Source organism: Stenella coeruleoalba (assembly GCF_951394435.1).
Source record: "Stenella coeruleoalba genome assembly, chromosome: 3".
NCBI classification, from domain to species: Eukaryota; Metazoa; Chordata; class Mammalia; order Artiodactyla; family Delphinidae; genus Stenella; species Stenella coeruleoalba.
This window is the reverse complement of record NC_137148.1, coordinates 167,519,539-167,533,686: the sequence shown is the minus strand read 5'-3', so window position 1 is coordinate 167,533,686 and position 14,148 is coordinate 167,519,539. Positions and strand designations below refer to the sequence as shown.

General features: G+C 51.4%; 1 protein-coding gene across 2 annotated transcripts in view; it reads right to left on the bottom strand.

The window, feature by feature from the left end:
- Positions 1–1,796: 1,796 nt before the first annotated feature.
- Positions 1,797–14,148, bottom strand: part of OLFM2 (olfactomedin 2) — a 63,011-nt gene continuing 50,659 nt past the window's right edge. For both annotated transcript variants that reach the window (XM_079915585.1, XM_079915584.1), the window contains exons 2-6: positions 7,250–7,399; positions 5,336–5,482; positions 4,864–5,083; positions 4,423–4,529; positions 1,797–2,921 (exon numbers count right to left, since the gene is read on the bottom strand). In XM_079915585.1, the coding sequence (XP_079771711.1) occupies positions 2,244–2,921; positions 4,423–4,529; positions 4,864–5,083; positions 5,336–5,482; positions 7,250–7,399 (1,302 nt within the window). In that variant the 3' untranslated portion in view covers positions 1,797–2,243. The remainder of the gene's footprint in view (positions 2,922–4,422; positions 4,530–4,863; positions 5,084–5,335; positions 5,483–7,249; positions 7,400–14,148) is intronic.

Genomic DNA, 14,148 nt, shown 5'->3' with positions numbered 1-14,148 from the left:
TGGCATCTCCTGGCCCACTCGACCCAGGGGGCTGGTTTCCACTCTTGCCGTTTTCACCAGCTCAGGCTTCTGTGGCCGCAGAGCAGGGCTAGAGCCAGTTACTTCAACTCGGGGTAACATGGGTACTGCCACGGGATGGGCTACAAAGCTTCCCCGATGTAGACAGACACACCTCCACAAAAGGGGAAGCAGGGGAAGCAGTAGGCAGCCTAGGACACACGCAGATGACACGCAACCCTCGCCTGGGTCGAGGGGCAGGGAGTTAATTACTCCTTGCCTGCCTTGGTTGGAACAAAAGCCACCAACCCCAAAGTATAAGGAGGGCTGGGCCTGCCTCTCTGTGTGTGTGTGTGAAAGAGAGAAGGGGCGCCTGTGGGCATCTGTCTGATGCCCAATACAAATCGGAGGGATGGGGCGCAGATGTTCTAGGTGCCCTCGCCCTGTGCCTGTTTTTTGTTTGTGTGTTTGTTTTTTAAAAGCAGATACAGAGCGAAGTGCCTCTCAAGGTGCTTATCCAGGAATCGATTCTCTTCAATGTCGAACTTGTTAATTTAAATGGAAATTAATTGCTTTTCTTGAAGATTTCTTTAAAAATTGGTTTTAAATGAGTGCATTAGGCAGTCGCATTTATTATTCATTGGTTTCATCGGCAGTACGGCCCCAGTGTCCCGAGTTCCCGGAGATGCCATCACGGAGCGGAGATGATTTAATCAGGCCATTAATTAGAGACGGGGAGACAGGGAGGGAGGGTTCCTCCCAGAGGAGAAGCTTGGCCTCCGTGGCCTCAGCAGGGCCGGGCGGGGGGGGTGTTGTCTGGGCCGGTGGGCTGTTTGCACAATGTTTCTGCTGGAGATTTCGGGGGGGCCGTGTGTTGGGGCGTACGCGGGGGTGGGGAGTGGTCAGCACTACCTTTGTTCCCGGCCACAGCTTCAGAGGCGACTGTCTCCCCCATCTCCTTGCAGTCTGTCACCCAGGCTACCAAAGATCTGGCTAAAATAAAGCCTTCATTTTGTTTTTCCCCTTCTATGACCCCCTCCCACCCCACCTTAGTCACACTGCCGAGGTTCCTGAGGACTTGGCCTTTGCTTACTTCAGTCTTCCCCACGCGCTCACACACCCCTTCCCTTCCTGTCTCTGATACTTGCTAGCTTTGCCCGTCCTTCCCCTCCAGGAGCTCCAGTCCCCATGTAGGTCCCCATGTCAGGGACTGTCCCTGCCCAAGCCCGGGCACGGGGCGTGGGTGTGTCCAGCGGAAGGGCCCCCATGCACTTTCAGACTTGCTGTCTTTTCTTAATCAGCTAACTCAGAACAGGTGCAACCATACAAAATGATTTTGATGTTACAAAGAAAAAAGAGAAGAAAAAGGAAAAATTCTGTGTGCTACCCTCTCATATCCATATTCTTAAAAGCAGCCAACTTGTTAAAAACCCATTTTAAAAGCTGCCAGATGGGTTACTGATGCACCTGTGTGATCAGCGAGTGAAAAAAAAAAAACAGTGACAAAGAATATTCATTTGAGGCCAGTCTTCATTGTGATAGAGTTCTTGGTTATCTGGATCATGTTGTTTGAAACAAGTTTGGATCGGGTATCCTCTCCTCTCTTCCCAAAGGGCTCTGCCAGGGCCCTCAGCCACCCCCCCCCCCCAGGCTGGGCTTACCTGCCCCTGTTCACAAAGCTTGTGGCCTGGGACAAGGGGACCCAGCTGGGGTGGGCCTCCAGGTTCACCCTCCACCTGGCCTCTTCTGCCCCTTCCAGACACACAGAGCCGCTGAAGCATGAAATGTCAAAGGTCCCGTTTATTCCAGCAACCCGGAAAGAAAAGGTGTAAATAAAATGAACATCCATGCACTCAACTCCTTGGGTCGGGAGGAGGGGACGTGAAGCCAGGAGGAGGAGGACTGAGTGGGACGCAAAGAGGGAAGGGAGGGAGGGAGAGAGACAGGCAGAGATAGCTGGAGAGTCACATCGAATAAAAGATAGAGAGGCCTCAATAAACAGAAAGCGAAGTATCAAAATCAGAGATCAATAAAGAAGAGACAATACTGAGAAAACGCACTGACAACAGAAGCAGAGAATGAAAGCTGGGCGCAAAGGTGGAGGGAGAAAAAACAGTACAGGAGGGGAGAGGGAGAGAGAGAGAGAGGGCAGGACACAGACAGAAAGATAAATTTGGAAGGACACAGGCGGAGTAGAAAGGGCTCCCGTGGCCCTCACGTGGCTGCGTGAGCGACGACGGCAGCCCCTAGGGGCCCCCAGCGGTGCTGATGACGTGGAAGAGGGTGACATTGTAGAGCACCTGGTGGCCATTGTTCCAGGTGTAGAGGGCCCGCTCGCGGGGGTTGTAATCCAGCATGGAGATGTGGGAGTACTGGTTGTGGAAGGGCACGTCTGTGTACTCGTAGCTGGACGTGTTGGTGAAGTAGGCGAAGTAGACCTTGGCCCCGGCCAGGTGGGAGTTGGTCACGTAGAGCACGCCACAGATCATGAAGGCCTCGCCGGCGCTGCGCTTGGGGTAGCCGGTGTCCCAGGACCGCACGACCTCGAGGGTGTGCGGGTCCAGCCGGCTGACCACGATGTTGCCTGCGTTCTGGTTGGTGGTGTACACGGCCCAGAGCCCACTCTCGTCCACCATGAAGTCCATGTCCGAGAAGCCACCCCAGGAGTAGGGGAAGGTGTTATTGTAGCCGGCCCCAGGGAGGCTCCTCTGCACCAGCACGGAACGCGAGCGGAAGTGGTACTTGACCACCACGTTGCTCTGGTACTTGTTGTAGAACAGGGAGCCATTGTACACCACGTGGCCCGTGCCTGCCCACGGCTGGGGCAGTAGGTGCTGGATAAAGTTCTGGCCTTTGATGAAGTCTCCCAGAGTACGGAACTCCAGGACCCGCCGGCCCTTGTAATAGCCATCCATGTACCAGACCTACGAGAGAGCCGCTGGTCACTGGTGGACCACCACCAATGACCCAAAGGTCCCAGCAGCCACTAAGGAATCATATGGTCATTAGGGATCAACAGTCACTAAGTTGTCATTACTCAGTCATGGGATGTCCTTTCATGACCAGGCAGCATCCCAGTGACTGGGATCATTTGGTCAGGGAGTGCTATTGGTCTCAGACGCTCAGAGGACAGTGCTTGATCCCCAAGAATCGGGGAAACTGCAGTCCCTGGCGACTCACTGGGCCTAAGAGTTCACTGGTCATTGGATATGGGATGGTTAGTGGTCATTAGGCTGCCCTTGGGTGGTAAGAGGTCACGTGAATCCATCGCCCGTGGGTAATTCCTGTACGTCAGCATCCTCTCCGTCAACGTCTTTCGCTGTCACCATGGTATTAGCGTTTGTGAGTGCCCTTACTTATGCTGGTTATTGGGCTAAGCAACCTAAAAACTGTAACGCTGATGTTATCATAACCATTTTTAAGATAAGGAAAATTGAGGCTCAGAGACATTAAGGAACCTCCCCAAGTTTCCCAGCTAAGAATTGGTGGAAGCGGGATATAACTCCAAGTCTGATTTCTTTTTTTTTTTTTGGTGCCTCGTGGCTTGTGGGATCTTAGTTCCCCGACGAGGGACTGAACCCATGCCCCAGCAGTGGAAGCACCAATCCTAACCACTGGACCACCGGGCAGTTCCCCCCAAACCCAAGCTCGTAACCCCTTGGTTGAACCACCATGATGCCTGGGAGGCCAACGATCACAGTGGGGCAGTGGCTATTTGCTGCCTCTAATCTATGACGCTCTATGGCTGCCCAGTGACCAACATCCATCACTAGGATAGTCACTAGGCAGTTAACAGATGGTTCCTGTGGATCAGAGGTGATAGGCAATCGTGACCATGGTGGCCACCGGAAGTTTAAAGGTCATTGAGGGCTTCCCTGGTGGCGCAGCGGTTGAGAGTCCGCCTGCCGTTGCAGGGGACACGGGTTCATGCCCTGGTCCGGGAGGATCCCACATGCCGCGGAGCAGCTGGGCCCGTGAGCCATGGCCGCTGAGCCTGCGCGTCCGGAGCCTGTGCTCCGCAACGGGAGAAGCCACAACAGTGAGAGGCCCGCGTACCGCAAAAAAAAAAAAAAAAAAAATCATTGAGTGGTGCTGGTAGGTCCTAGTCCTTGGGAAGGCAGTGGTCACTGGTGGTTACTTTGAGGTCAGTGGTCACTAGAAGCTGGTCATTAGTACTAGGAACCATTAGTCTCTATACAGTCATTGGAGGTCAGCTGACTTACAGATTCACAGGGCTGGAAAGTTCTTGGTCACTTGGTGGTCGCTAGACAGTCAGGGGGAGGTCCAAGGGCCCTGGAGACCCTAGGACACTTTGGCTTACAAGATAATCATTGATGTGGAATTGCTTGGCGCCTAGGGGCAGCCACAGGCTATGTCTCCTCCTCAGTATAGGTTCTGACCCCTGGTGTGGGCCCAGTCACTCACCCGGCTATCCGCACTGGGGGCCATCGTGTCAGTCATCCAGGAGCCGAAGCGGGACCCCATGGCCCGAATGGTGATGGGGTTACTGACCCCCGTCAGCTTCCCACAGCCTGGGAGGCAGGAACAGGGGGGATGAGGGTGGAGAATGGGAAGAGCGCAAGGGAGGCAGGGCAAGGATGAGGTAGTGTGATCAAACTGAAGAGCTGGGAACAGGGGTGAGGAAGGATCCAGAAATCTGGTCCCAAGCTGGAGTGAGGTTGGGGGTGAGGGACTGGAAGTGTAGGGTCAGGAGCATTTCCAGCTTCTGGGTCTATTTTTGGCCTTGGGTAGGGAGGTCAAGGGTCAAAGTTTCGAAGTTAGAGGTCAAAACCATGCCCTGGGCACACAGAGGGTTTTGGGGTTGGGTGTGGAGGCCAGGGGTCAAGGTCAAGCATCAAGGCATACCCAGCTTCTGGGCACAGGCGTGGAGCCGGGCCTCCAGTGCCATCACCCGCTGCTGCAGGTCCCCGTAGCCGTAGGCGCCCATCTCCTCCTGGATGGCTGCAAGGCTGCCGGAGAGATTCCTCACCTCCTCCCGCAGGCGCACAATGGTCCTCATGTCTGCCTTGTACTGCTCCAGGACCGAGCTCAGGGGCAACAGCTCCGTCATCCTGTCCTTCATCTCCTGCTCCCAAGGTGGAACCATTGCTGATCCCAACCCCTGACCAGTGGCCCAGACCTGAGCCCAGCCTTCAACCCACAACTTCACCCCTTATCTCTGATGCACACCTGGCCCTTGGCATTCAGCCCACACTGGACCCTAGATCTGGGCCAGCCAACACTCGGTCCTTCCCAGATGTGACCCCCACTCTGGAAACTAATGGGCACCGATCCCAATGCTTCTCTTGACCTCTGACCTGAACCCAGAAGGACCCACCTGGAAGCTCTTGGCCGAAAGGGACCCATCGGCCGCCCGGAGCCTCGCATCCAGGCTCCGCATGAGGGTCTCCATGCTTCGCACGTACTGGAGGTCACGGTACGTCCGCAACTCAAGGACCTCCATGGACTGGGAGACGTTCTGAACCTAGGAACTTGGAGGGTTAGGAAGAGCCACACTCCTGTCCCCGTCCCCGGGATGCCACAGACAAGACCTGGCGGGGCCAGAGGCCAAACACCCAACCAACCTTCTCCTCCCAACCTTACCAGCAACCTGACCTCCCAATGGCAGGCCCAATCCATCCACTGGCTACTAGTCTGGCCACCACCACCTCCCACCTCTTCCCTCTTCCCTGCTCTCCCTGCCACCACTCTCGTCCCCAGCAGTCAAGTCTCCACAGAGCAGCCAGACAGAGGTTTTTCTTTTTTCTTCTTTTGGCCACACTGCGAGGCGTGTGGGATCTTAGTTCCCCAACCAGGGATCGAACCCAGGCCTCCTGCAGTGGAAGCACGGAGTCTTAACCGCTGGACCACCGGGGAAGTCCCGAGAGGGAGTTTTTCAAAAGGAAGATTGGATCACCTTCCCCTGCAGACCCTGCGAGCTGGTCCTGCCCCTTTGCCTGCCTACTCGCCGTGTTCATCCACTGCAACCACCAGCCCAACTTCGCTCACATAGATTTGAAGCTTCTTCCGTCCTCAGGGCCTTTGCACTTGCTGATCCCTCTACCTGGAGCGCTGTTCCCTTTGTCTTCGTCGCTGGCTTCGCCTCATCCTTCATGTCTCAACTCCAGCATCACCTCCTCAGAGTGGCCTTCCCTGATCACCCTGCCTTAAGCAGCCACTCACCCTCTCCCCCTTACGTGGTTATTTTCTTTCCAGCTATGACTACTACCTGGAACATTCTTATTCATCTGTCTCCTTTAGGTGGGATCCTCAGAGGCAGACCCAGTGTCTGGCTTGTCCACAGCTGAATGCTCAGTAAATACTAGATGCTCAATAAATACCTTTAGGCTAAATGAGGGAACTGAACTTCCCCTTGCCCTGACCTCTCCTAATCCAGACCGAGGGCCCCCTAGCTCCCACCTCCACTTGGCTAAGTTGAGTTCCTCCCGGCCAAGGTGAACTCAGAGGCAACACTGGATGCTTGTTGAAATATACAGACTTTCCGGAACCATCGTTCACGTGACACTTGGAAGTTCTCAGAAAGTCAAGAGCCTGATACCCATCCTGGATGCCACAAAACATTTTTATGGTCATGGTCAGCAATCAGGGGACACCACATGGCCATTCTGCACTGTTGGGGAAAGCAGTTCCGGTGTCACGGGCAGGGCAGGATCCTACAGAGTTAATGAGTGGAAGACTCCAGTGCCAACAAGGGTCCCTTCTGTCCTCAGCTTCCTCCTCTACAGGATGGCGGTGGGAAGTTGCTAGTCCCTTTCAACACCGACATCAGAGGTGACTAATGGGCCGTTCAGCTGGGTAGTGGCAAGAGACAGCAGTCGGCCTCTAAAGGGCACCGAAATATCCTTGGGAATGTACTGAATGGGGACCAGTTTATATCACCCACAATCAGAAGGGGAAGGCATCTTTATGTAAGTCTCTTGGGATGGAGGGTGAGAAAGGGTCTTAGCAGGTGAGTCTGGCTGAGTGCGTGGTGGGGCCAGAGCTCATGCACCGAAGACTCAGATGCTGCCACTGGGGTTCTCCTTCCCTGTCCCCATACAGCGCTCAGCTTCTCCTCCAAAGAAAGCACTAAACAGATATTGACCGGAATATCCACCTGGAGGGGAGCCAGGTCATCCACCAGTTCTGAATAATCTGCTTGGCTAGATCTGGCCCCGGCTGATCTGGATGGGGGCAGAGGGCAGGGTGGGAATTGGGAGATTTTTCACAAGGGAACCTGGAAGGTTCTTACCTTCTCCATCATCTGCCGCAGCTCCCGGCTTCGGCCATCGCGGGAGCAGGTGCTCTGCGCGGGGATCACGGCCGTGCAGATGCATTTTCCGTCGGGAGCCTGGGCCGAGGTGTACAGCTGCCAGCCTTCCTCTGGGCTTTGGAAGAGGGTCTGCGGGGAGGTCGGAGTCAGAGAGTGGGAACCCAATGGGGGAATCACCCCATCGCTCCTGGGAGAGAAAAGGGGCCCCGGAGAGATGACAGAAGTCTTTTGCTGGACCCTTGGAATGTGCCAGACAGTGTGCTAAGTGCCAGACGTGTGTGATCTCAATCCCTCCTCAGGGAGCCCCATTTTACAGATGATAAGACTGAGGTATGAGGGGCGAAGGAACATGGCAAGGAATTGTGGGATGTGAGCCCTTCCAAAGAGTGGAATTCATTCTCTCAAACACATTTGCACACGCATGCAACAATGCCTCCATAACCACCATTAGAACATAGACTCAGACTCCTACCAACCCTCACACCTGAACATTCCTCTCTGCTTCTCAACCCACAGTGACAGACAGGTTCTGGATATATCTTGGGGGCCACTAAGCATAACTCTACTATTGTCATTCCCCCTTGCACCAACCCCTGTTCCTGAGAAGAGGCAGGGTGATGGCCAAAGGGTGACCGACTCCTCACAGAGACCTCCAAGCCCTTGACTAGAAGGCGTCACTTTTAGACTCCTCCTAAACTAAACTTCAAGTCAGTTGATGCTGCTCAGATAATTCAGGGATCAATTATGGCTGTGCTTCCCAAACCATGCTCCTTGGAATCCTGGCAATCTTAGCAGGCATGCTGGGAAGACGGTACTCTGAGGTCAAATATGTTTGTGCATTGCTGAGTGAAACGAGTTTCTTTCTGTCTTTTTTTTTTTTTTTTTTGGCCATGCTGCACGGCTTGAGGGCTTAGTTCCCCGATCAGGGATCAAACCCGGGCCCTCAGCAGTGAAAGCACAGAGCTCCAACCACTGGACCACCAGGGAATTCCTGAAACGAGTTTCTTTAATGCAGGACTTATCAGAACCTTTGAAATGCTCATCTTCATCGGGGAACTGATGTTGGTTGTTCAGGTTTTTAAGGGATGCATGTGTCCTATGGCTCATGTTCATCAGAGCCATATTTTTCCAAAATTATTAGAAAATATCTAGTGAATGCCTATTCTATGCCAGGCATGGGTCTGGGATAGGGTCTAGGAAGAGAGAGACGAAGAAAGCATATCGATTGCTGCCCATAGATGTGCAGGAGACAGACATGAATTATGGAATCCTACCATTACTTCTAGAACTATATGCTGCAGTGAATGCTACAAAGAAAGTACAGAGAGTAACAGACCCTCCCAGGCTGAGGGTCTCAGAGGAGGTGCCCCAGGGAAGGGACAAGTAAGCTGAACTTGAGGGATGAGTGAGCCAGGAGAAGGGGAGAGAGGAAGGGACACTTCTGGCACACAAATTCTGACCAATACCTGGAGGGATTGGAGAAACATTGCTCAAAAAGCATTGAATCCTCACTGGATGGAACGTGTTGGGCCCCCAGATCAGGCCCCCTTGAGCTTCCCCAGAACGTACTGGAGTCAGTCACAAGTCCCAGTCTTTTCGTTTTTAATCAGGGCATGGTGGTCTCATTTGTTCAACAAATATTTGTTAAGCTCCTGCTGTGTGTCAGGCTTTGTTCTGGACATTGAAAACATAGTAAACAAACACAAAAGCTCCTCTAGGAGTTACTTTAAAGTGGAGAGCAACAGAAATAAATAAGTTAACACCAAGTATTTAAAGGGTTTTGAGTGCCATAGAGAGAAGTAAAGCAGGGAAGAAATGATGGAGGATGCTAGGGTTGGGGGGTGGTTAGGGTTGCAATTTTAGGGGCCCTGGGAAGGGCTTAATGAGAAGATGTCATTTGAGTAAAGACCTGAAGGAGGTGAGGGAGGAGCCATGAGGATATCTGGGGAAGGATGCTCCAGGCAGAGAGACCAGCAAGTGCAAAGGCCCTGAGGCCGGACCATGCCTGGTATGGTTGGGAAACATGGAGGAGGCTAGTTCAGCTAGAACAGAGTCACCGAGGGAGAGATTGTGCGCGGGGTGGGGGAGATGAGGACAGAGATGGGACAGGACAGCATGTGCAGGGCCTTGTGGACCATGGGGAGGACACATTTTTGCTCTGAGTGAGGTAGGAGCCAAGGAGGGTTCTGTGCAGAGGATGGACAGGACCTGACTCAGGTGTTCACAAGCGCCCCCTGGCTGCTGTGGGGGGGAACAGACTGTGGGTGTGAGGTGGCAAGGGTGGGAAACCAGGGCAGAGGTGACTGCAAGGGTCCAGGCAAGCGGTGATGGGTGGAAACCGAGGAGATGGGAAGTAGAAGATGCTGGTCCTATCCAGAATGCATTCCTAAGACAGGGAAGAAAGTCTGATAAAACCCCAAGTGTTTTACAGAGAAACAAAGCTTCACCATCATGGATCATTTGCACAGCCGCTACTTATCACCCCGCAGAAGCTGTTCCCATGAGCTGTAGCAGAGATAAGCCAGGCTGTGAGCAATGGGCAATGAGCAATCCCAGAGACTCCAGCTGTTAGCCCACTTTTTCTCTCCCACTCAATAAAGCCTTTTTTTTTTAGGTTATTGGAATGTGAGCAAGTGATATCACTGTTCAGATGAGCTTGACTCGTCCGCTAATTTATAAGAAAAAAAGAAAACATTCATAGATGCCATCTGAAACTATTGTCATTAGTCATTCTTTGAGCCTTACGTACTCACTTCAGAGGTTGAGGGAACTCCCTCTTTACAAGTCCATGTTTCCCCGGCGGAGGAATGAAGTCACTCACCTTCCTAGGCTCCCTTGCATGTAGGCATGGTCCAGGTGGAGCCCACACTCCAGCCTTACTGCAGAGCGCCTCACTGCCAAGGGCTTCCTCGGGTGGTCCGAGCCCACCCTGCCTTTGCACTGGGCAGGCAGAAGCACCTCCCACCCGGAAGTCCCCACGGAGTTCGTGATAAATACCAGCCCTGTCGCCTCTCCAGTGGGAGAACGCTGGGGTGCCTGCTGCCTGCAGTTTCCCAGAGGATCCCATGGGGATCTGTGCTCCAGGTGCCCACAGTGGGACCATTAGATTGCCCTGCCTGGGTTTCCTTCATTTCCCATCTCCCTTTCGCCACTGGTTCCTCCTGGGATCGCCTCCCAGCTAAGTATTTGCACTCAACTCCTCTCATCCAGCTCTGCTCCTGAAGAAGCCCGACCCAAACCGAGAAGGATGGCCTAAGACAAAAAGGGTGACCCAGAGGGGAAGGGATAAATTAGGAGGCTGGGATTAACATACACATACTACTCTATATAAAATAGATAATCAGGGCTTCCCCGGTGGCGCAGTGGTTAAGAATCTGCCTGCCGATGCAGGGGATGCAGGTTCGAGCCCTGGTCCGGGGAGATCCCACATCTTCCCGGAGCGGAGCGGCTGGGCCCGTGAGCCATGGCCGCTGAGCCTGCGCGTCCGGAGCCTGTGCTCCGCAACGGGAGAGGCCACAACAGTGAGAGGCCCGCGTACCGCAAAAAAAAAAAAAAAAAAAAAAAAAAAAGATAATAAGATCTGACTGTATAGCACAGGGAACTCTACTCAATATTCTGTAATAACCTGTATGGGAAAAGAATCTGAAAAAGAATAGATATATGTATCACTTTGCTGTACACCTGAAACTAACACCACATTGTAAATCAACTAAACCCCAGTAAAAGATAAAAATTTAAAAAAAGAAAAGAAAAGTGATTCAGGAATGCCTTCCCCTTTGGTTCTAGGAGAATGCAGAACTAGCTTCACCTTTTTTCATGACAAATACTGTTCTTAAAAAACAAAGACCAAAAAAACAAAACCATGAACTTGAGTCCAAACATCTCCATCTGTGCTCCCCTGGCTCTGATCCCCAAGCAATTTGGATAGAACCCCCCGAAGATTCTCATTTGTGCAGAGACAAAGCAGCCCGGTTCAACATAATTAACATCCCCTTCCTACATTCTGTAGCGTGTGCTTTGAAGCAAACAAGCCATTTTCTCTCAACACACGAAATATTGAATTGTAAAAGAGAAGCATGATTTAAGCGGCGCAGAGAGAAGGCCTCCACGGCTTTCCTAAAATAATTGTCTGCGTTGGACGCACCTCGCTGGAGTGTTCTCTGCAGCAGCGTAATTAAATGCGCGGGGTTTGGCTGCCAAATCTCAGCACGGCAAAGAGCCTGAGTTTCACCCATCGGGTTCAAGTTCAAACACACAGTCAATTCATGTCCTTGGGAACCCACTGGAATGTCCCGGGAGGCTCCGTGTTTGACAGTCCAAAGGCCAGCTCTCCCAGACTGGGTTTAGCTTCAAACCAAAGTCACAGATTCTCAGAGGTCACACTCCTAGGGATAGAGAATGCCTATAACTAAGGGAAATGTTTATAACAGCAGGTGTGAGAGCCGCAGACTTCTCCCGGTACAGACACTTCTGATCTGGTGGCCTGTCTCACCTCACATGTATATGTGTCCATGCCACCCTCTCACTCTGTCCCAGCTTACCGTTCCCCCTCCCCGTGTCCTCAAGTCCATTCTCTAGTAGGTCTGTGTCTTTATTCCCATCTTGCCCTTAGGTTCTTCAGGACCTTTTTTTCTTAGATTCCATATATATGTGTTAGCATACGGTATTTGTTTTTCTCTTTCTGACTTACTTCACTCCATATGACAGACTCTAGGTCCATCCACCTCACTGCAAATAACTCGATTTCGTTTCTTTTTATGGCTGAGTAATATTCCATTGTATATATGTGCCACATCTTCTTTATCCATTCATCTGTCAGTGGACACTTAGGTTGCTTCCATGTCCTGGCTATTGTACATAGAGCTGCAGTGAACATTTTGGTACATGACTCTTTTTGAATTACGGTTTTCTCAGGGCATATGCCCAGTAGTGGGATTGCTGGGTCGTATGGTAATTCTATTTTTAGTTTTTTAAGGAAACTCCATACTGTTCTCCACAGTGGCTGGGATTTTTCAAATGCTTTCACCTAGGCTGCTGCCCCAATTAAGCAGCCGTCTATGTAACAGGTCCAGGATTGACTGAGTACAGGACACGCAGGAAAAGTTTTTCTAGCTCTCGCGTCCGGGATCATCAGCTCAGCCTACAGCTCCGTCACCTACGTCTTGGTTCAAAAAACAATTCTTGGTTCTTCCGGGGGCCGAGGGATTGCTACAGGATCCCAGGGGCAGCCAACCATTGAGCACCGGCTACTGGGGATGAGCAAACAGGACTAGAGCAAGCAGCTGCCTCTTGATAAGTCAAGGATATTATTGCGTTTGAGGCTGGATAATTTAGTCGGGAAGCAGAAGTGGCTTGGGGCTCGTACATTTATTTGTTGGCTGCCTTGTTCCAGAGAAGACTGCAAATGGTTTACAAGGATATGTAAAATACCACACGATAGCTCCAATTAAATAGGAGAGCAGGAATTAGATATTTCTGGAGGGCCGTCTGCCAATCCAAAGCCTTAAGGTTTCTGCATTTGTATTTAACCCTAATCTGAGTCTAAGAATTTAGCCCAGGGAAACCATGTGACAAGTACTCAATTGCTACAAGAATGCTCATTAAAGTGTTGTCTAAAATTGGACAACTGGAAATTTTTCCCCTCCAGTCGTTTGCCAGTAGGGGCATTGATTTTAAAACTCTACACGAGGGAATACTATGCAGCCATTAAAATCGGGGACGAGTAGGGATTTTTATTCCCATCTTCAAATTTACCTTCTAAGTTTTCTACAATAGACACGTATTGTTCTTGTGAAGTTTTTTCTCAGTCCGTTTAAAGTTTTGCGGGTTTCTTTTTTTTTTTTTGCAAGGAAGAGAGAGAAAAAGTGGGGACATAGAGCCAGAAGTGAGGCTAAGAAAAACCCATCCCTTAAAAACTTGAACAACCAGCATATGGTTGGGCCATAAATTTGGCTTCAAGCTCCTTAGCAGCCAACTCAAAAAGGGAAAGCTGGTCATTTATGCGGCTCCCAGTGTCCTGAAACAAAAACACGCCAGATGCTCAGGAGAAAACTTAACTATTTTTAGTACCAAGAACAGGCAAGGATCTCTCCCACGGTCCTCCCAAAAAGGAGTCCGTGTGATGTCACCAGCATCTTTCCAGACAACATCCTTACAATGGAAATGACTCGTTTCTTCTGGATGTCCCTTCTTCCTACTCAGCTGGTAGAGTAGAGACAGGTGGTTAAGAGCAGGGTCTGAGGGTCAGGCTGCCTGGGCTGATGTCCTGGCTTGGCCACTCACCTGCTGTGTGAGTTGTTTAACCTCCCTGTGCCTCCTTGCCCTCATCTGTAAATTGGACACGATAATCTGTACCTACCTCACAGCGTTGCTGGGAAGCTTGAACGAGTCAATACCATACATGTGAGAGGGGACTTCCCTGGTGGTCAAGTGGTTAAGATGCCACGTTCCCAATGCAGCAGGCACGGGTTCAATCCCTGGGTGGGGAATTAAGATCCTGCATACCGTGTGGCGTGGCCAAAAAAAAAAAAATACTATACTTGTGAGCAATTAGAACAGTCATCAGCATGTAGTAAGTGCTACAGAAACGTTTGCTATTATTGTTATAATCCCCATGATGCTCTAAAGCCAATTTGGTAACTTCCTGAAGTCAAAATGGTTGGAATCTGATGCGGGCACTGAACTGAGATGATCTGGAAGAATGGGTGAAAGTCCATTGGATTTGGGGCTGAGAATGCAAGATGATGAGAAGTCACAGCCGGATGGCAGTGAGAGAGAGAAAGAGATACAGGGAGAGAGAGGGTGTCGAGTCCTACCAAAGACAGACAGAGACACGGCTCCATCCTATTCGCCACGTGACTCGGCCAGTTCAGTTTCTG